The 23064-nt window shown below is 40.2% G+C and overlaps 1 protein-coding gene across 3 annotated transcripts in view; it reads left to right on the top strand.

Moving 5' to 3' along the window:
* Nucleotides 1-23064, top strand: part of TXNDC16 (thioredoxin domain containing 16) — a 129026-nt gene that overhangs the window by 54580 nt on the left and 51382 nt on the right. For all 3 annotated transcript variants that reach the window (XM_001158742.7, XM_009427814.5, XM_063792911.1), the window contains 5 exons: nt 6828-6994; nt 7382-7442; nt 11837-11960; nt 17350-17493; nt 18028-18087. In XM_001158742.7, the coding sequence (XP_001158742.3) occupies nt 6828-6994; nt 7382-7442; nt 11837-11960; nt 17350-17493; nt 18028-18087 (556 nt within the window). The remainder of the gene's footprint in view (nt 1-6827; nt 6995-7381; nt 7443-11836; nt 11961-17349; nt 17494-18027; nt 18088-23064) is intronic.

Here is a 23064-nt window from a genome sequence, read left to right as displayed (position 1 = left end):
TGCAATCTCAGCTCAGTGCAACCTCTGCCTCCTGGGTTCAAGTGATTCTCCTGCTTCAGCCTTCTGAGTAGCTGGGATTACAGGTGCATGCTGCCATGCCCTGGCTAATTTTTTGTATTTTAGTAGAGATGGGGTTTCACCATGTTTCCCAGGCTGGTCTCGAACTCCTGAGCTCAGGCAATCCGCCCGCCTCACCTCCCAAAGTGCTGGGATTATAGGCATGAGCCACCGCTCCCAGCCCAGTTTGGTAGTTTTTGTTGAGGATTTTTGCCTTAATATTCATTAGGGATATTGCTCATACTGCTCTGTAGTTTCCTTTTCTTGCAGTATCTTTGACTTTAGTATCAGGATAATGCTGGCCTCATAAAATGAGTTTGGAAATATTCTCACCTCTTTGAATTTTTGGAAGAGGTTAAGAAGGATTGGCATTACTTCTTTAAATGTTTAGTTGGATTTTCCATTGAAGCCGTCTGGTCCTGGACTTTTCTTTGTTGGGAGGTTTTTGATTACTGATTTAATTTTCTTACCAGTTCTAGATCTGTTCAGATTTTCTATTAATGATTCAGTCTTGGTAGGCTGTATGTCTCTAAGAATTTATTTCTTCTAAGTCATCAAATTTATTGGCATATAATTGCTCATAATAGTCTTTTATAATCCTGTTTATTATATCATTTTTGAAAGTTAATTTTTAAGTAATTTTAGTTATTTAATAGTAATACATGAATTGTAGAAAAATATTGGTAGTTGTACCCCAATGCAAGAATGTTTCTGTCACTTTTATATCTACTCTTATACTAATTTGTATTTATATTACATATTTTATTTAGTTATAATTTTTATGATACTACCCTATGACTTTCTCTGCCTATCAAGGACATTTGTGATTTCGTTTTTTGTCAAATGGAATGGATTATAACTTCATAATTAGGGTGCGTGCAGTGGTTCCCACCTATAATCCCAGCACTTTGGGAGGCTGAGGTGGGTGGATCGCTTGAGGTCAGGAGTTTGAGACCAGCCTGAGCAAAATACGAAGACCCCCATCTCTACAAAAACATAAAAAATTATCTGGGTATGATGGTATGCACCTGTAGTCCCAGCTACTTGGGAGGCTGAGGTGGTGGGAGGATCACCTGAGCCTGGGGAAGTCAAGGCTGTAGTGAGCTGTAATCATGCCACTGTACTCCAGCCGGGCAACAGAGTGAGACTCTGTCTCAAAAAAAAAAATCATAAAATCATAAAAAAATCATAATTAGGAAACCCACAAGATTTTAAAAGAATTATACCAACTTGTATGGTAAGAGACAGAAATAGCACAAAATGATATATGTACTTTATACCTCCAAATTTTGAGGGGCAGGAAAAGGCTAAGAAATCTACTCAGCTGCAATCACAGGCTTTAAAAAAAAAAAAAAAAAAGACGAGTTGGAGGGCAGACCTAGGCCCAGACTTTGTAACCAAGAGTCTCAAGTTCAGGGAACAGGACTGAGCCCTAGTCAAGGAACTGGCAATATATGCCTGAATGGACCTCAGACTTGCTGTAGACCAGTGACTATCGTGTGCCTCCATTTTTCCCCGCTTCAACTAGGAGTGTATATAGTGGTTATACTATGCCTGTCCCATCATTGTCTGTTGCGTATGTATTGGGGAAAATGATCTGTCTCTTTTTTTTTTTTTTGAGATGGAGTCTCGTGCTGTCACCCAGGCTGGAGTGCAGCGGAGCGATCTCGGCTCACTGCAAGCTCCACCTCCCAGGTTCAAGCCATTCTTCTGCCTCAGCCTCCCGAGTAGCTGGAACTACAGGTGCCCACCACCACACCCGGCTAATTTTTTTGCATTTTTAGTAGAGATGGGGTTTCACCATGTTAGCCAGGATGGTCTCGATCTCCTGACCTCGTGATCCGCCTGCCTCAGCCTCCCAAAGTGCTGGGATTACAGGCGTGAGCCACCATGGTGGCCGATCTGTCTCTTTAGTTCACAGGTCTTCAGATTGAGAGGAATAGTTTTCAAGGAGCTGTATGCAAAGGACTTACCTGCACCTGGAACTAAATGTAGATGATGTATTAAACTTTGTGCAGGACTCAATCAAAGCTTGATGGGATAAGGCTTTAGGAGTCTTGGAGAGAGGTGTGTATTTTACACATGGAAGTGATATGAGTTGTTTTAGCCAGGGGGCAGACTACCGCTGCAGTAATCCCTCCCACATGCAAAAGAGGTTCACTCCTTTCTCCAAGACTCACAAAGTCCAACAGTACCTCCCATCCCATAAGCTCCCCTTATCATGTCACCCTATCACTGTACCTGTGGGATGGTGGAGTCTGACTTCTCTACCTGAACCTGGTTGGGCTTTTGTAACTGTCTTGACCGACAGAATGAGGCTAAGGTGATGATATATGACTTCATATATCATTAATGGCTATGTTTCACAAAATGTCATGTGCCTCTACCTTGCTCTCTTTATTTGCTCATTCTTGAAAACCCCCACCTTGTTGTTAGACTAAGCAGCCTGAGGAGAAGCCCATAAAAAGGAGAATCAAGGCCCTTAGACCACAACCCTGGCTGAGCTCCTAATAGTCAGCAACAGCTTATTAGCCATGTGTATGAGCCATCTGTAAAGTAGAATCTTCAGCCTCCAGTTGAAATAGCCTACTAATGCCACATGAAGCAGAGATGAGCTTACACATATTTGAGCAAAAGAAATGATTCTTATCATTTTAAGGTACCAGGTTTTAGGGTACTTTGCTACACAGTGATAGTTGCTCAAAGCACACCCCTCAAGTGATCTCATTTGTTTCTGTGGCATTAACTACACAGATTCTCAAATCTGAATTTTCAGGTCACATGTTTATTTGGAGCTCCCACCCATATGTCTAACTGTTAATTAGATGTATCCCTCCTTAAGCACAACACATGTGACATTAAGGTATTGTCCTTCACCACCACTGGTTCTTTTTCTATTATTTTGGTTATCTTACTGTCCATTCATTGATGGCAGACATCTGGGAAAACATTCTTAATTCCTACATCTTCCTGCATGTAATTTTACATCTGAAATCTCATTTGAAAGCTGACAGAGTGATATTTTTAAAATATATATGTGATCATGAGTTCATGCAATTCATAAATGGCTTCACTTTACTTACACAATAAAGCCCCATTTTCTTGGCAGGATATTCATGGCTTTCAATGATCTGGCCCCTTGCCAGATTTCTAGCCTTACTGACTATTCCTCCTTTTTGCTTTAGAATACCGAATTACTAATTACTAATAGTTCTCCTAATACACAAGGAAAAAAAAACAGGCATTTTTACTCCTTCAGGGTATTTCACTCATCTAGGTTTTTGGCAGAAATTAGTTGCTTGTGGTTGTAAGACCCAGGTTTCTGTTTTCTTGCTGGCTGTTGGACAGGGGTTGTTCTCATTTCCTACAGGCTGCTCTCAAGCCCTTGCCACATGGCCCTCTCACAACATTGCAGCTTGCTCCTTCAAAGCCAGTGGGAGAATCTTACTTGAGTGTGTTACAACAGACTCCTATGTAATGTCACGTAACCAAAGGAATGGCTACCCACGGGTCCTACTGACACTCAGGGGAGGGGATTATACAAGATTTGTTCACTAGGGGGTAGGAATCTTGGGGGCTGTATTAAGAGTACTTAATAACTCAAGTTATTGAGTTATATATATATCTATATCTATATCTATATATCTTTCCTAAAAATTGCCGAAGAGAATCCTATACTTACCTATGGTAGACAGACTTCTAAGATAGCTCCCAAGGTTCCTATCCCCTGGTGATAGGAATCAGTTTGGGAGGCCAAGGTGGGTGGATTGGCTGAGTCCAGGAGTTCGAGACCAGCCTGGGCAACATGGCGAGACCCCATCTCTACAAAATATATAAAAATTAGCTGGGTGTGGTGATGCATGCCTGTAGTCCCAGCTATTTGGTGGAGGTTGAAGTGGGAGGATTGCTTGAGGCTGGGAGACAGAGGTTACAGTGAGCTGAGATCCTGACACTGCACTCCAGCCTGGGTGAGAGAGCAAAACTCTATCTTGAAAAAAAAAAAAAAAAGAAGTTTAATTATTAGAAAGTTTGGGAGAATGCATCTTCCTTTGTATCTGCTTTTATCCACTCTATTGGTTATTCAGTGGGCTCTTTCAATCTGACAACTCATGTCCTTCAGTTGTGGGAAAATTTTGTGTTTATTTCAGTGATGATTTCTTCTATATTCTCCCTTCTCTTTTTCTGTGACTTGCATTATTTAGATGTTAGACCTCTTGAACTAGTCCTTCAATTTTATTACCTTTTTTCTCTATCTTCCATCTATTTCTGTTGTGCTTTCTGGGAGATTTATTTAACTTTATTTTTCAATTCTTTATGGATCCAGTGTCTTCCCATCTCCTTGAGGTTGTCTATGGTGGTTTCTGAACCTTTCTTCTTCCCATATAGTCTATATTTTCTCTATGTTATTTATTTTTCTATGTGTTCTAGTCTCTGTCTTTCATGTTAGAGGCTTTCCTCAGGTGTTTGTTAATCCTTGGATATCTATTCACAGTTTAGAATTTGAAACTAGAAGCTGATTGGAAATTCTAACATTGGTGGGACTTGGTGACTTTTAAATATGTGTGTGTGTATATATATATATATATAGAACAGTGACATGTGTTCACATTTTATTTCTTCTCTAATCTTCTTTTTAAAATTTTATTTAATTTTTTCTTTTAAAAAAAAATAGAGACAGGGTCACACTTTGTAGCCCAGGCTGGTCTTGAACTCCTGACCTCAAGTGGTCTTCTGTCTTGGCCTCCCAAAGTGCTGGGATTATAGGCGTGAGCCATCGTGCCTGAGCTTTTCATTAATCTTCTTAGTTTCTTACTATCACAATGGAATGATGAGAAAACAAAACAAAAACATCAGTCTTTGCAAGTCTCTGACAAAAAGCAGAGACTTCAAGGCAGTTGGGGTTGGCGGAGACTTGAGAGATGTGGCCAAAATAGTACTGACTCTCTTTGGCTGACTGGGCCGAGGAGGGTTGGGAAGGGGGAATGGTGAGAAGGTGGCACCATTGTAAGCTGCCCTTGACATTTCTGCCCCCTGACTGGTAAGTGTCTGATCTGCACAGACCATCCCATGGGATTTCTTAGTGCCTTCTGGCCACCTGGCCACATGACACCCCACCTCCCTGCCTAGTTCAAATGTCCTGGGAACTCCAAGCAGTGCTCAGATGGACCCTGAAGCCAGCTGTGCTGGGTGGCGGCAAAAGAGGAGTGTGGAGGAGGGGCAGAGGCAGGCAACACTGTTCCAGATTCTCACACATTCTCTGTGTGAGAATTCAAGGAGTGTGGTTGAGTCTTGTCTGGGAGACATCTATGGTGGAAGATAGAGAAGGTGTGGGTAGCAGTGGCAGAAGTCTATGTCTCTTAGGCAGTAAGCAGACTGAAGAGGTGAGCAGGGCCGAGCCTAGAGCTCTATAAAGTAACTGGGCCTGGCCTGCTTTTTGGCGAATCCCAATGTCAGTATCTTTAGGCTTTTGGGGTTAGTCCCCCAAAAAGGATACAAATTCCAATTGAGGACAAAGGCCTAGCTGCTGGCATTCTGGGAACTGAGTGGAAAGGGACCTGGGGTGAGGGGAACGTCTCAACATTTGGTTACTTAATCCCCCTGATTTCGGCATGGTGTCCACACTGTCAGCTGTTCCTAGATTTCTGCTGGTGTAGGGAAGTGACAGTTGTTTAAACTCATAGAGTTGGGGAGGGGAATCGGGATCTAACTGCCTCTCAAAAGCTTTGACACATTCCTCCTTATTTTAGAGCCTTCCTGTCACTTCCCTTCCAACATTTCCTTCCCAGGTCCAGACATGCCTAACACTGACAGTTCCTGAGCAATTTTAGGATTCTGTAGTTAAAACTTAGTTTTCCCTCTAATGGCTTAGGCTTTTGCTTTGTAGGATCTCCTAAGTCAGTTATTATTCTGACTTCTAAAATTGTGCTACCTTTTCTCTTCCCTTCTTCACATCCATGTGTTTATCTCTTTTAAAAATCCCGCTGCTTTAGTTTTCCTGGGAGTTCTGGAGGGAGTGAAATTAGATGTGTGTATTTAATTTGCTACTTTAACTCAGATATTCCTCATTGTTTTGTAATGTGTCATTATATGTTAAATTCTTAATGAAAAAGTGTATTCCTTAGTTATCTGTTCTATTTCCCTTGAAATATTTTTCTATATCAATTAGTCCCACACTGTTTTATTTATTGTTTTTATTTATAATATGTTTATTCTTTATGATTGTAATTTTTGGTTTAACTTCTTATAAAATCTGTTAGTTTTATAATGCCTAAACTTATAGGGGGCCAGGCACGACGGCTCATGCCTGTAATCCCATCACTTTGGAAGGCCAAGGTGGGAGGATCACTTGAGCCCAGGAGTTCAAGACCAGCCTGGGCAACATAGGGAGACCTCGTCTCTACAAAAAATTAAAAAAAAAAAAAAAAAAAAAAAGGCCAGGCATGGTGGTGTGCACCTGTGGTCCCAGCTACTCGGGAGGCTGAGGTGGGAGGATTGTTTGAGCCCAGAAGGCTAAGGCTACAATGAGCTGTGATTGTGCCATTCCACTCCAGCCTGATGAGCGAGCAAAATTCTGTCTCAAAAAACAAACAAACAAAACTATATAGGTGCATTGGGAGCATTAAATTCAGGAAATTAAGAGATCGTTTCTGTTACTGTTGGATTATTTTACACTTTTTTTTACTCATGACTTTATTAATAAGAATTAGGAGAATTTAAATCCAAATGTTGGAATATTGTTATCACACTTTTTTTTTTTTTTTTCAATGAAGACTGAAGTTGCTGAAGATCCTCAACAAGTTTCAACTGTCCATCTCCAACTGGGCTTACCACTAGTTTTTATTGTTAGCCAACAGGCTACTTATGAAGCTGATAGAAGAACTGCAGAATGGGTTGCTTGGCGTCTTCTGGGAAAAGCAGGAGTTCTACTCTTGTTAAGGTATCTTAAACATCGAATATTTACTATATTTAGCAAAACGCTAATAGTTTCCACGTTTTAAAATATGGTAATTTAATCACTTATAAATAAACTCAAATCTCTAATAGATTCCAATATAGTTAGAACTAGTTGCTGAGCTAAAATGTGTACATTCATTTAAGGTTGATTAAAACTTAGAATTTTAAACCTTGCTAAATGAAGATGGAGATTAAGATGGAGACTAGAAAATCTGGTCTATGTTTATGTGTAAAATTTTTCAGTCACTAAATTGTAATATTTTTTCATAATTTTTAGTATAAGAATGTAGTTCTATTTTCTATTGAAGTCCTGGGTGACTATTATTCTTCAGATTAGCAACATAAAACATTTATTTCCATTTTGAAAAAGGGACTCTTTGGAAGTGAACATTCCTCAAGATGCTAATGTGGTCTTCAAAAGAGCAGAAGAGGTTAGTTGTTTTATGTATTGTTCTACAATATCTGTTTATTTAAAGAAAGCTAATATATGTGGTCTTTAATATATTTTTATTATAGAAAAATCTGTAAATTATAAATTGCTCCTATTCAAAGAAAATTGCTGTTAACGTTTTGATGTTTTTATCATGTGTCAGTCTGGTTTTTATCCTATGTTCACATATGTATATGTATTTTTTTTTTTTCTTTTCTTTTTTATTGATCATTCTTGGGTGTTTCTCGCAGAGGGGGATTTGGCAGGGTCACAGGACAATAGTGGAGGGAAGGTCAGCAGATAAACAAGTGAAAAAAGTTCTCTGGTTTTCCTAGGCAGAGGACCCTGCGGCCTTCCGCAGTGTTTGTGTCCCTGGGTACTTGAGATTAAGGAGTGGTGATGACTCTTAACGAACATGCTGCCTTCAAGCATCTGTTTAACAAAGCACATCTTGCACCGCCCTTAATCCATTCAACCCTGAGTGGATACAGCACATGTTTCAGAGAGCACAGGGTTGGGGGTAAGGTCACAGATCAACAGGATCCCAAGGCAGAAGAATTTTTCTTAGTACAGAACAAAATGAAAAGTCTCCCATGTCTACCTCCTTCTACACAGACACAGCAACCATCCGATTTCTCAATCTTTTCCCCACCTTTCCCCCCTTTCTATTCCACAAAACCGCCATTGTCTTCATGGCCCGTTCTCAATGAGCTGTTGAGTACACCTCCCAGATGGGGTGGTGGCCGGGCAGAGGAGCTCCTCACTTCCCAGTAGGGGCGGCCGGGCAGAAGCGCCCCTCACCTCCCGGACGGGGCGGCTGGCCGGGCGGGGGGCTGACCCCCCCCACCTCCCTCCCGGATGGGGCGGCTGGCCGGGCGGGGGGCTGACCCCCCACCTCCCTCCCGGACAGGGTGGCTGGCCGGGCAGAGGGGCTCCTCACTTCCCAGTAGGGGCGGCCGGGCAGAGGCGCCCCTCACTTCCCCGACGGGGCGGCTGGCCCGGCGGGGGGCTGACCCCCCCACCTCCCTCCCGGACGGGGCGGCTGGCCGGGCGGGGGGCTGACCCCCCCACCTCCCTCCCGGACGGGGCGGCTGGCCGGGCGGGGGGCTGACCCCCCACCTCCCTCCCGGACGGGGCGGCTGGCCGGGCGGGGGGCTGACCCCCCCACCTCCCTCCCGGACAGAGCGGCTGGCCGGGCAGAGGGGCTCCTCACTTCCCAGTAGGGGCGGCCGGGCAGAGGCGCCCCCCCCACCTCCTGGACAGGGCGGCTGGCCGGGCAGGGGGCTGATCCCCCCACCTCCCTCCCGGACGGGGCGGCTGGCCGGGCGGGGGGCTGACCCCCCCACCTCCCTCCTGGATGGGGCGGCTGGCCGGGAGGGGGGCTGACCCCCCCACCTCCCTCCCGGACGGGGCGGCTGGCCGGGCAGAGGGGCTCCTCACTTCCCAGTAGGGGCGGCCGGGCAGAGGCACCCCTCGCCTCCCGGATGGGGCGGCTGGCCAGGCGGGGGGCTGACCCCCCCACCTCCCTCCCGGACGAGGCGGCTGGCCGGGCAGAGGGGCTCCTCACTTCCCGGTAGGGGCGGCCGGGCAGAGGTGCCCCTCACCTCCCGGACGGGGCGGCTGGCCAGGCGGGGGGCTGACCCCCCCACCTCCCTCCCAGACGAGGAGGGAGGACGCTCCTCACTTCTCAGACGGGGTGGCTGCCGGGCGGAGGGGCTCCTCACTTCTCAGACGGGGCGGTTGCCAGGCAGAGGGTCTCCTCACTTCTCAGACAGGGCGGCCGGGCAGAGACACTCCTCACATCCCGGACGGGGCGGCAGGGCAGAGGTGCTCCCCACATCTCAGACGATGGGCGGCCGGGCAGAGACGCTCCTCACTTCCCAGATGTGATGGCGGCCGGGAAGAGGCGCTCCTCACTTCCTAGATGGGATGGCGGCCGGGCAGAGAAGCTCCTCACTTTCCAGACTGGGCAGCCAGGCAGAGGGGCTCCTCACATCCCAGACGATGGGCAGTCAGGCGGAGACGCTCCTCACTTCCCAGACGGGGTGGCTGCCAGGCAGAGGCTGCAATCTCGGCACTTAGGGAGGCCAAGGCAGGCGGCTGGGAGGTGGTTGTAGCGAGCCGAGATCACGCCACTGCACTCCAGCCTGGGCGCCATTGAGCACTGAGTTAACGAGACTCCGTCTGCAATCCCAGCACCTCGGGAGGCCAAGGCTGGCAGATCACTCGCGGTTAGGAGCTGGAGACCAGCCCAGCCGACACATCGAAACCCCGTCTCCACCAAAAAAATACGAAAACCAGTCAGGCGTGGCGGCGCACGCCTGCAATCGCAGGCACTCGGCAGGCTGAGGCAGGAGAATCGGGCAGGGAGGTTGCAGTGAGCTGAGATGGCAGCAGTACCGTCCAGCTTCGGCTCGGCATCAGAGGGAGACCGTGGAAAGAGGGGAGAGGGGAGAGGGGACAGGGGAGAGGGGAGAGGGGGGAGGGGGAGGGGAGAGGGGAGAGGGGACAGGGGAGAGGGGAGAGGGGGGAGGGGGGAGGGGAGAGGGGAGAGGGGAGAGGGGAGAGGGAGCTCTATCTACCACACAGTCCTTCTCTGAATGGCGAAAAAACAACTTTTTGAGGTATCTCAGGCTCGTCTCAACCTGTTGCTCGGAGCTGATATTCTTGCTGGAGCCACTGATGGCCTTTCTCTGTATTTTTTTAAATCAAAATCAGAATTATGCTATATATTCTGCTTTTTGTTTAAAATAATATTGGGCCGGGCATGGTGGCTCGTGCCTGTAATCTAGCACTTTGGGAGGCTGAGGCAGGTGGATCGCTTGAGCCCAGGAGTGCAAGACCAGCCTAGGCAACATCGGAAGATCCCATCTCTACAAAAAATTGGCTGGGTGTGGTGGTGCATGCCTATAGTCCCAGTTACTCAGGAGGCTGAGGTGGGAGAATCACTTGAGCCCCAGATGTTTGAGCTGCAGTGAGCCATGATTGTGCCGCTGCACGTCCACCCTGGGTGACAGAGACAGACCCTGTCTCAAAAAAATAAACAAGATAAAACAGAATTCAAACCATAGCAGTGATGAAAGACAGAATAGTGATTACTTTTGGGGGATGTTAATGACAGGAAGAGCAAGAAGATGGCCACTGGTTGTGCTGATGATGTTCTGTATCTTAATCTGTATGGTGGTTATACAAGTGTGTCCACTTTGTAAAAATCCATCAAACTCTGTACTTAAAATTTTTGTTCTTTTCTGTGTTAATGTTATACTTTAATTAAAAGGTTTACTACAAAAATTTCTGTGAATATTTGGAACCTCTACTTTTTAAGTTTATTATATTTCTGTAGAAATTAAAATTGCTTGTTTTGAATATAATGTTAAAAAAATGAAGATATGTGATAGCAAAGAACAAACATACTTAGATCTCATAGCTTTATTCCAATATAGAGTTACAGTCAAGAACACTTTGCTAAAATAATCTAGTGGCCTAAAATTTCATATTTTAAAAGTGTAACAGTTGGGCAATAGTGAAATAAATCTTAAGTAATATTTTTTAATATTAATTAAGTAATATTGATCTCAATAGAATTTGGTATTCTTAAAATAACTGGGAGCACATAGTAATTTAGTGTTGTTTATAGCTAAACAGGAAATTGAACTTATTAGTGGAATTAATTTAGATGAAGTATTGTTTTGAATATTTCTGTGGAATGTCAGAATAATCAATTTTGATTTACTCTGTTTGCAGTAAAATTGTATATATTTCCATTTTATAAAGAGGTAGAACTTGGTATTACATGTGAAATGCTTTACAGACTTCAGTATAATGTGGTTGTGACAAGAAGCAAGTGAGGCTTTCAGCACCTTTTTTGCCACCTTTTTCAGTGTACACATTGTCTTTATAGAAGGTATGCTTTGGATGCTTTTCTTTTCACAGTAATTTTGGAGTTAATTTCCTTTTTCGTTTTGCTGAATTTTAGAATTGAAGTTCAAAGGCTTAGTTTTATTTTAGTGTCAAACAAGTAAAACTTGTTTTTTTTTTTTGTTTTTTTTTTTTCAGAGTCTTGCCTTGTTGCCCAGGCTGGAGTGTGGTGGTGCAATCTTGCCTCACTGCAACCTCTGCCTCCTGGGTTCAGATGATTCTCCTGTTTCAGCCTCCCAAGTAGCTGGGATTACAGGCGTGCGCCACCACGCCAGTCTAATTTTTGTATTTTTAGTAGAGAAAGTTTCACCATGTTGGCCAGGCTGGTCTTGAACTACTCACCTCAGATGATCTGCCTGCCTCGACCTCCCAAAGTGCTGGGATTACAGTGTGAGCCACCATACCTGGCCCAAGTAAAACATTTTTATGTCAAAATACTTTGCTATATTCATTTTTAAAAAATTAATGTATTTCTAGGGAGTTCCAGTGGAATTTTTGGTATTACATGATGTTGATTTAATAATATCTCATGTGGAAAATAATATGCACATTGAGGAAATACAAGAAGATGAAGACAATGACATGGAAGGTCCAGATATAGGTAATGTGTTATGATTCTCACCCCTTCCCCATCCTGCCCAGCACCCATAAAGTCAGTGAAATTTCCAATGGATTAACTTTCTCCAAGAATGTATTCAGATTCAAGACTCTGTAAAGAAACCTGGCGGAATTTATTTGGAACCACATTTTATCAAGTTGATTTGTTGAAAAGATGTAAGGATGCTATATTTTGTTTAATGTATTAACATTTACTGTTACATATCAGGCTTCAAACTTCCCACATCTGTGCCTTCATCTTCCATATCAGTTCTTTCAGCCATTCTGGACTAGTCCATGTTTAAAAACTCTACTTAGAAACTACAACATGATAATTCATTGTTACTATTTTTATTAGGAAATGGAGTTCTAATAAATATTGTTATATTTGTACTTGTAAATAAATCCAGTTAATGGTATAAGAAGTAAATTTCAGTAACATTTTAACACTTCTTTTAAACAGTTATTTCAGTTTTTAAAAAATGTATTGCTTACATTTATGAAGTATTGTATAGTTTTTAACTCTTTTTCCCACATATTATTTACTTTGATTATTATTCTCTGAGTTAGCTGATACCACTTTCATTTTATACATGAAGAGTCTGCATTTCCTGAGTTCAGTGATCTGCCCAAAGTCCCACAAGTGGCAGGTGGTAGGGACTGGGCTAGAACTTAAGCATCCTGAAATAAAATCTTATTATTAGTGACAGTCAAGAATACTTCGCTAAAATAATCTAGTGGCCTAAATTTTGATATTTTTTAAGTGTAACAGTTGGGCAATAGTGAAATAATTATTTCTGATACATCTTTCATAACATTAATCCTCTTCTGTAATTATTCATTTGCTTTTTTCTCTTCTCTGCTAGTCTGTAAATATTTCTAAATCAAGGATTATGTCTTGTTCATTTTTGTGTAACATATATAGTAAATACTTGAATGTTTTATATAGTACCATTATGAGCTCCAAGAAGGAAGCAATTTACATATCATTTTCATGAGGTCCATGCATTGTGATCAAAATCTATATTATAAATTTAATAAGAGCTTTCACTCTTACCAGTGACCAGTTTCTTGGTTTGAGCAGAGCTCTGGTTCTTTTCCGATATGCAGGGGTTAGAATTGCTTGTGTTCCTCTCTGGAGTTCTCAGTGGGCTTGTCATTACATAAGCAGACCTGTGTTCTGGTCTCTTGTTTCCTGCTTATTCCTGTAATGGTTCCTATATTTGAACCTTCAGAGTTAGAGGACTTGTCCGTAGTCTCAGTTTATTTGATTCCTGTCTTCAGTGGGAGTCGCCTGTTTGAAGATTTCTTTGTGGCCACAGCCTCTATATTGTTTCCTGACTCTGTGGCCTTACTTACCCTCTGATGCTGCCTTCTCTTTCTGGTTTTTATTTCCATTTTTTTAATTGACCAATAATAATTGTACCTATTTGTGGGGTACATAGTGATGTTTCAATACATACAATCTATGGTGATCAGGTCAGGGTATTTAGTGTATCCATCATTTCAAACATTTATCATTTCTTTGTGTTCGAAACATTCAATAACCTCCAGCCTGTTTCTAGTATTTCTTTTGCAGCTTTGCCTTTTTTGTTTATTTTTCATCTTAACTTCCTATTATCAGTAATCCATACTGGCCCAGAATGTTGTATGGTGTTGTGCCTGTATCTAATTCTTCCCCCTCCATCTGTATCACTCCCGTTTACAAAGGAAAACTAGATAAGGGTTAGGAAAGAATTTATTACCATCTGAGAATGTAAATCAGAGACAGGTGCACCCCAGAGAAAATCAGCAAAATGGAATCAGAATGAAAAAGACTAGATTCCACAGAAGGGCAATCTGAAAAATGAAAAGAAGCGTGTGTTCCAGCCTGGGCAACATGACAAAACCCCATCACTACAAAAAATACAAAAATTAGCCAAGATGGTGGTATGTGCCTGTAATCCCAGCTCCTTGGGAGGCTGAGGTGGGAGGATTACTTGAGCCCAGGAGTTGGAGGTTGCAGTGAGCTGAGATCTTGCCAGTGCACTCCAACCTGGGCAACAGAGTGAGACTCTGTCTCAAAAAAAAAAAAAAAAAAGCAGCATGTGTGACTGAAAATAGTGTGTATGTTATTAATGAATAGGTTGAAGGTAGAGCTGAGGAGTGACTAAATTTACAAGTGATGGTAGCTTATTAGAATATAAGAAAAGAGGGAAAGGAGGAAAAAGAAACAGAAGACTGACAGGAAAATGAAAATATATGAATAATAAAAAAATACAGTAAATAAGAAAATAGGTCTTTACTAAGTTTGGTATTGAGAATGTAATTTTTTAGTGTCATGGAATTTGGTGCTTAAAAGTACCTTTAAGTTATATAGTGCAACTCTCATGCTTCACAAGAGTTGAACATTGAGGCCCAGAGAGTTATGTGATTGACTAGAGTCGTATAGAAAATGGCTGAGGTTGTAGTGAAATCCAGATCTAGAATTTTAATTTATTGTATGGTCGTGTGTCTCCTAACGATGAGGATAGTTTCTGAGAAATGCATCATTAGGTGATTTCATTGAGCAAACATCATAAAGTTCACTTACACAAACCTACATGGTGTAGCCTATTACACACCTAGGGTGTATGATACATCCTATTGCTCCTAGGCCACAAACCTATACAGCTTGTTACTGTACTGAATACTGTAGGTACCTATAACACAATGGTAGATATTTATGTATCTAAATGTGTCAACACAGAAGAGGTACAATAAAAACATGGTATAAAAGATAAAAAATGGTACACTTGTATAGGGTACATACCATGTATGGAGCTTGCAGGACCGGAAGTTGCTCTGGGTGAGTCAGTGAGTGAGTGTAAAGGCCTAGAACATTACATTATTGTAGATTTATAAATACTGTACACTTAGGCTGTACTAAATTTATAAATTTTTTTTCAATAATTTGTCTTAGCTTACTGTAACTTTTTCACTTTATACATTTTTACAATTTTTAAAAACATTTTGACTGTTTTGTGATAACATTAAACTTAAAGCACAAACACATCATACAGCTGTACAAAAATATTTTCTTTTTTATATCCTTATTCTATAAGCTTTTTTCCATTTAAAACTTTTATGTTTTACGTTTTAAACTTTTCTCTAAAAACGAAAACACAAACACACACATTAGCCTAGGCTTGTACAGGGTCAAGATCATCCATATTACTCTCTTCCACTTCCACATCTTGTCCCTTTGGAAGGTCTTCAGGGACAGTAACAAGCATGGAGCTGTCATTTCCTATGATAATAGTGCCTTCTTTTAGAACACCTCCTGAAGACCTACCTGAGGCTGTTTTACAGTGAACTTTTTATTTTATAAGTGAAAGGAGTACACGCTAATGATAAGAGTATAGTAAATATATAAACCAATAATCTAGTCCTTTATTATCATTATCAAGTATTATTTACTGTACATAATTATATGTTCTGTACTTTTTTCTTTTTTTTGGAGACAGTTTCACTTTTGTCGCCCAGGCTGGAGTGCAGCGGTACAATCTCGGCTCACTGCAACCTCCTCCTCCTGGGTTCAAGTGATTCTTCTGCCTCAGCCTCCCAAGTAGCTGGGATTACAAGCATGCGCCACCATGCCCGGCTAATTTTTTGTATTTTTAGTAGAGACAGGGTTTCACCATATTGGCCAGGCTGGCCTCGAACTCCTGACCTCAAGTGATCCGTCCACCTCGGCCCCCCAAAGTGCTGGGATTACACGTGTGAGCCACTGTGCCTGGCCTTATGTGCTATATGACTCACAGTAGGTTTGTTTACACCAGCATCACCACAAACATGTGAGTAATGTGTTGTGCTACGATGTTACAATGGCCACTACATCACCAGATGATAGGAATTTCTCAGCTCTATTATAATCTTAAGGGACTACAGTTGTATATGTTGTCCATTGTTGACTGAAATATCATTATGTGGTACGTGACTGTATTAGAAATTATGTATAAAACAATACTTTAGTTCTATGAATGTATTGTCTTCTCTCTCCCTTCTTTCTTTTTAGTGTGTTGTTACAGAGAATTATGTACATACGGAGATAGAATAATAGAACAAATTCTTGTTATCCATTACTTGGCCCCAGCCATTATCAAACCATGGCTCATCCTGCTCCAATCACCCTCCACCTCTTATTGTTTTGTAGCAAATCCAAAACATGTAATTTCATCTATAAGTATTTCCCTGGGTTTCAGAAATATAAGGATTTTCCTTTTTAACATTAACATAATTAATATTATTATTACATCTAAAAAATTAACAATTCTTAATACCATCGTATATCCAGTCAGTGTTTGAACTTCTGATTGCACCATGCTCTTACATGCCACTGTGCCTTTGCTCATGCCGTTCTCTTTGCTCTTTATGCCACCACTGCCTTTCTTCTCTGCCTACCTGAGTTTTCTTTTCCTTTTCATGTTCATGTTTTCATGTTCATAAAGAAGCTTTATCCTTTAATCAAGTTATATGCTCCATCTGTGTTACCGTACAATCTCTACAAACTTCCAACAGAATATTTATGAATCCAAATGTAGTTTTGAAGATACATGGATGGATGGATGGATGGATGGATGGATGAATCTATCAGTCTGTTGATTGGTCTATCTAAAGGAAGGGTTTCACATATTCAGAATCCACTCATAACTTGAGGCTTTTTGGATAAAATCCAGACTTCTTGGCTCATGTGACCTCTTATGATCTAGCCACTGCCTAGTTTAGAGTTTTCTCATGCTGTTTATTCCTTCAGCCCCATCTTGTCTTAGTCAAATTTGCCTTCCCTCAGCCTTGTATGTGCTCAACTCTTTTATGTCTCAGAGCTTTCGTATATGTTATTCTCTTTGTCTAAAACATTCTTTTCTTGATTCTCTACCTGGCAGACTTTGGGCTTCCCAATCTAAATAGCCCTGTTATAATCTCTCAGTGTATCCTTTACCTTTCTTCATAAATTGATCATAATTTATAATTATATATTTATTCAGTGATCAGTTTATCTGACTTTTCCATAGATAGAAGTTCCATGTGGTCAGGACTATGTCTGTTTTGTTTACCAGTTTTCCTAGTGCCTGTCATAATGCTTGGCATATAGTAGAGGCAAAATAAACAAAATGGCACTATTAATATTCTTTGTAGAACAAATTTTAATTTTGAAATTGACTAAAACTTCCCAACTTCTAGGTCAGGAAGCATCTCAGAGTCAGTTAAGCAACTGGAAAGTTTTCTAAATATCATGCATCCTAACTATTAAGATAGGATGAATTCAAAAGTTTGTATAAAGTACTGAATTCTTATATGCTTCCTATGAGAAGAGCTTAAATAGTTTTCATTATACATCAATATTTAAATTAATTTCTTTTCCAACATTTTAGATGTTCAGGATGATGAAGTGGCAGAAACTGTTTTCAGAGATAGGAAGAGAAAATTACCTTTGGAACTTACAGTGGAACTAACAGAAGAAACATTTAATGCAACAGTGATGGCTTCTGACAGCATAGTACTCTTCTATGCTGGTTGTGAGTATGAGCCTTTAGAGGAGACTGTTACATATTAGGACATTTAAAAACCCAGATTTAATTTTTGGCATTCCATGTATTGCATGTTGTAAAATGAAATTGCTTTCGTATGTCTCAAGTAGACTGTGTGCATTGAAGCATTTACTTCTGATTCTGGGATTGTGCAATTGATTTATATCTGATTTACAAATTAAAGGTGAATGATTAAACTAGATGTTCATTAATTTTGAAAAATTGTGACTCACGCTAATGATTTTTAACATATTAACAGTTATTATAGATTTATAGTAAGTATATTGCTTTTATCTTCAAATCATAGCCATTTAGCTATATTCCTTGCAGTACAAGTGCGGAAAATCAGTTGCATTTGAAACTCTCTTAAGTGGTTGGACTATGTTGAGAAATGTATAGTAGAATATTTCTGTTTAACAATAATTTTGGGAAACCTCATAAATCTGTATATTTGTTACATATCAGTGTGGATGCTTTGGAGATACACATGTAATATCTGTTGAATTTTTAATTTTCATATAGGGCAAGCAGTATCCATGGCATTTTTGCAATCCTATATTGATGTGGCAGTTAAACTGAAAGGTAGTGTACTGTGCTATGCATGCTTATTATTCTGATTCTAAGCTGTAGCTATTTGTAAAACTATGTCATGCAAAAAATATAGAAAACCACATAAAATTTCAGTTACTATGTTTGTGTCTCCAGGGTTAAGTTAATGAACCAAGAGTTTCAAGAGTGCTTAGGAGCATTCACTTTGATTTGTCTTCATAGAACTGTCTTTAGTAGAAAGTAGAAAGCCTATGTATTAAGTACTTGTGACTACAGTTAATACAACAACCTTTTTGGTTTAAGTCAGTCATTCAGCAAGCATTTATGAGTGCCTACTCTGTCCAGTTACTCCAGTTAAATACTGGAAATAAAAATTTGGCAGATTCAAGACCCAGTCTCATGGTCTAATGAGAGATCAAAAATCCCTGTGTCCTTGAAACTATATAGTTTATTCCTCATGGATGGAATGCTTTTTAATATCCAGGATCTTTTTATGTTAACCATCCTGTGAAACCTCATTTAATAGTGGGCAAATAAAGATCCAAGGAATGGACTTTAACTGAAAATATCTGTGCTACCATCTCAGCAAAGACATAGGGGAAAATGAGGGAGGCCTGTTAGTAAGAGAGGTAATAATGGATTAGGTGTGCTTGATGTAAGTTCCTTATGGTTAGGTAGTGTGCCTTATATCAGCTTACTGGGCTTGGCATATTGCCTTACATTGCAGAATATCTGGTTTTCAATAATTGTTGGATAAATGAATAATAGAGTTTCATAAATTTTGTTTCATTTAATGGAAACTATGTACTGATGTACAACTTATTTATACATTGAAGCTTTTGAAAACTCAAGAAATTGATTCTAGACGCTCAACCCTAAGTGTACCATTCCTTTTTTTAAATTGTTTTTTATTTCCATAGGTTATTGGGGAACAGGTGGTGTTTGGTTACATGAGTAAGTTCTTTGGTGGTGATTTGTGAGATATTGGTGCACTCATCACCTGAGCAGCATATACTGTGCTGCACCCAATTTGTGGCCTTTTATTCCTTACCCTATTCCCACCCTTTCCCCTTGAGTCCCCACAGTCCATTTTGTCTTTCTTATGCCCTTGCATCCTCATAGCTTAGCTCCCAAATATGAGTGAGAACATGTGATGGTTGGTTTTTCATTCCTGAGTTAGAATAATAGTCTTCAGTCTCATCCTGGTCACTGCAAATGCCATTAATTCATTCCTTTTTATGGCTGAATAGTATTCCATTTTATATATATATATATATACACACCACAGTGTCTTTGTCCACTCGTTGATTGATGAGCATTTGGGTTGGTTCCATGTTTTTGCAATTGCAAATTGTGCTGCTATAAACGTGTGCAAGTATCTTTTTCATATAGTGACTTATTTTCCTTTGGGTAACCAGTAGTGGGATTGCTGGATCAAGTTCCTTTTAGTTCTTTCAGGAATCTCCACACTGTTTTCCACAGTGGTTGTACTAGTTTACATTCCCACCAGCAGAGTAGAAGAGTTCCCTGTTCACCACATCCACGCCAACATCTATTATTTTTTTATTTTTTTGATTATGGCCATTCTTGCAGGAGTAAGGTGGTATCTCATTGTGTTTTTGAATTGCATTTCCCTGATCATTGGTGTTGTTGAGCATTTTTTCATGTTTATTAGCCATTTGTATATCTTCTTTTGTAATTGTCTCTATTCATGTCCTTAGCCCACTTTTTGATGGGATTGTTTGTTTTTTTCTGGCTAATTTGTTTGAGTTCATTGTAGATTCTGGATATTAGTTTTTTGCCAGACGTATAGATTGTGAAGATTTTCTCCATTCTGTGAGTTGTCTGTTTACTCTGCCGGACTGTTCCTTTTGCTGTGCAAAAGCTCTTTAGTTTCATTAAGTCTCAGCTATTTATCTTTGTTTTTATTGCGTTTGCTTTTGGGTCCTTGGTCATGAAATTCTTGCCTAAGCCAATGTCTAGAAGCGTTTTTCCAATGCTGTCTTCTTTTTATTATAGAATTTTTATAGTTTCAGGTCTTAGATTTAAGTCTTTGCTCCATCTTGAGTTGATTTTGTATAAGGTGAGAGATGAGGATCCAGTTTCATTCTCCTACATGTGGCTTGCCAATTATCTCAGCACCATTTGTTGAATAGGGTGTCTTTCCCCACTTTATATTTTTGTTTGCTTTGTTGAAGATCAGTTGGCTGTAAGTATTAGGGTTTATTTCTGAGTTCTCTATTCTGTTCCATTGGTCTATGTGCCAATTTTTATGCCAGTACCACACTGTTTTGGTGACTCTGGCCTTATAGTTTCAAACAGGTAATGTGATGCCTCCAGATGTGTTCTTTTTGCTCAGTCTTACTTTGGGTATGTGGGCTCTTTTTTGGATCCATGTGAATTTTAGGATTGTTTTTTCTAGTTCTGTGAAGAATGATGGTGGTATTTTGATGGGAATTGTGTTGAATTTGTAGATTGCTTTTGGCAGTATGGTCATTTTCACAATACTGATTCTACCCATCCATGAACATGAGATGTGTTTCCATTTGTTTGTGTCATCCACGATTTCTTTCAGCAGTGTTTTGTAGTTTTCCCTGTAGAGGTCTTTCACCTCCTTGGTTAGGTATATTCCTAAGTATTTTTATTTTATTTTATTTTTTGCAGCTATTGTAAAAGGGGTTGAATTCTAGACTTGATTCTCAGCTTGGTTGCTGTTGGTGTATAGAAGAGCTATTGATTTGTGTACATTGATTCTGTATCTGGGTACTTTGCTGAATTCTTTTATCACTTCTAGGAACTTTCTGGATGAGTCTTTAGGGTTTTCTAGATAAACAATCATATCATCAGCAAACAGCAACAGTTTGACTTCCTCTTTACCAGTTTGGATGCCTTTATTTCTTTCTCTTGTCTCATTGCTCTGGCTAGGACTTTCAGTACTGTGTTGAAGAGGAATGGTGAGAGTGGGCATCCTTGTCTTGTTCCAGTTCTCAGAAGGAATACTTTCAACTTTTCCCCATGCAGTATTATGTTGGCTGTGGGTTTGTCATAGATGGCTTTTATTACATTGAGGTATGTTTCTTGTATACCAGTTTTGCTGAGAGTTTTAATCATAAAGGAATGCTGGATTTTATCGAATGCTTTTTCTGCATCTATTGAGATGATCATGTGATTTTTGTTTTTGATTCCGTGTATGTGGTGTATCGCATTTATTGACTTGTGTATTTTAATCATCCCTGCATCCCTGGTATGAAACCCACTTGATCATGGTGGACTATCTTTTTGATATGTTGTTGGATTCAGTTAGCTAGTGTTTTGTTGAGGATTATAGCATCTATGTTCATCAGGGATATTGGTCTGTAGTTTTCTTTTTTGGTTATGTCTTTTCCTGGTTTTGGTATTAGGGTGATACTGGTGTCATAGAATGATTTAGCGAGGGTTCCCTTTTTCTCTATCTTGTGGAATAGTGTCAATAGGATTGGTACCAATTCTTCTTTGAATGTCTGGTAGGATTCTGCTGTGAATCTGTCTGGTCCTGGACTTTTTTTTTGTTGGTAATTTTATTACCGTTTCAATCTCACTGGTTGTTATTGCACTGTTCAGAGTAGCTAATTCTTCCTAATTTAAGCTAAGAAGGTTGTATCTTTCCAGGAATTTATCCATCTCCTCTAGGTTTTCCAGTTTATGTGCACAAAGGTGTTCTGAATGATCTTTTGTATTTCTGTGGTGTCAGTGTGATATCTCCCATTTCGTTTTTAATAGAGCTTATTTGGATTTCCTCTTTTCTTGGTTAATCTTGCTAATGATCTATCAGTTTTATTTTTCTTTGCAAAGAACCAGCTTTTTGTTTCATTTATCTTTTGTATTTTTTGTTGTTTCAATTTCATTTAGTTCTGCCCTGATCTTGGTTACTTCCTTTCTTCTGCTGGGTTCGGATTTGGTTTGTTCTTGTTTCTCTAGTTCCTAGAGGTGTGACCTTAGATTGTCTGTTTGTGCTCTTTCAGACTTTGATGTAAGCAGTTAGGGCTATGAACTTTCCTCTTAGCACTGCCTTTGCTATATCCCAGAGGTTTTGATAGGTTGTGTCACTATTGTCATTCAGTTTGGAGAATTTTTAAATTTCCATCATGATTTCATTTTTGACCCAACGATCATTCAGGAGCAAGTTATTTAATTTCCATGTATTTGCATGGTTTTGAAGGTTCCTTTTGAAGTTGATTTCCAGTTTTATTCCACTGTGGTCTGAGAAAGTACTTGATATAATTTCAATTTTCTTGAATTTATTGAGGCTCATTTTGTGGCCTCTATCATATGGTCTATCTTGGAGAAAGTTCCATGCGCTGTTGAATAGAATGTATATTCTGTGGTTGTTGGGTAGAATGTTCTGTAAATACCTGTTAAGTCCATTTGTACCAGGGTATAGTTTAAAGCCATTGTTTCTTTGTTGACCTTCTGTCTTGATGACCTGTCTAGTGCTGTCAGTGGAGTATTGAAGTCTCCCACTATTATGATGTTGCTGTCTATCTCATTTCATAGGTCTATTAGTAATTATTTTATAAATTTAGGCCCTCCAATGTTAGGTGCATATATATTTAGGATTGTGATATTTTCCTGTTGGACAAGGCCTTTTATCATTATATAATGATGCCCTTTGTCTTTTTTATAACTGCTGTTGCTTTAAAGTTTGTTTTGTCTGATACAAGAATAGCTACCCCTGCTCGCTTTTGGTGTCCATTTGCATGGAATGTCTTTTTCCACCCCTTTACCTTAAGTTTATGTGAGTCTTTATGTGTTAGGTGTGTCTCTTGAAGGTAGCAGATAGTTGGTTGGTGAATTCTTATCCATTTTGCAATTCTGTGTCTTAAGTGGAGCATTTAGGCCATTTACATTCAATGTTAGTATTGAGATGTGAGATACCATTCCATTCATCATGCTATTTGTTGCCTGTATACCATTTAAAAAAAATTGTATCTGTTTTGTAGGTCCTGTGAGATTTATGCTTTAAAGAGGTTC

This window comes from Pan troglodytes, chromosome 15, assembly GCF_028858775.2.
Source record: "Pan troglodytes isolate AG18354 chromosome 15, NHGRI_mPanTro3-v2.0_pri, whole genome shotgun sequence".
NCBI lineage: Eukaryota > Metazoa > Chordata > Mammalia > Primates > Hominidae > Pan > Pan troglodytes.
Note: the sequence above shows the minus strand (reverse complement) of the source record. Positions and strands in the feature narration are given on the sequence as shown.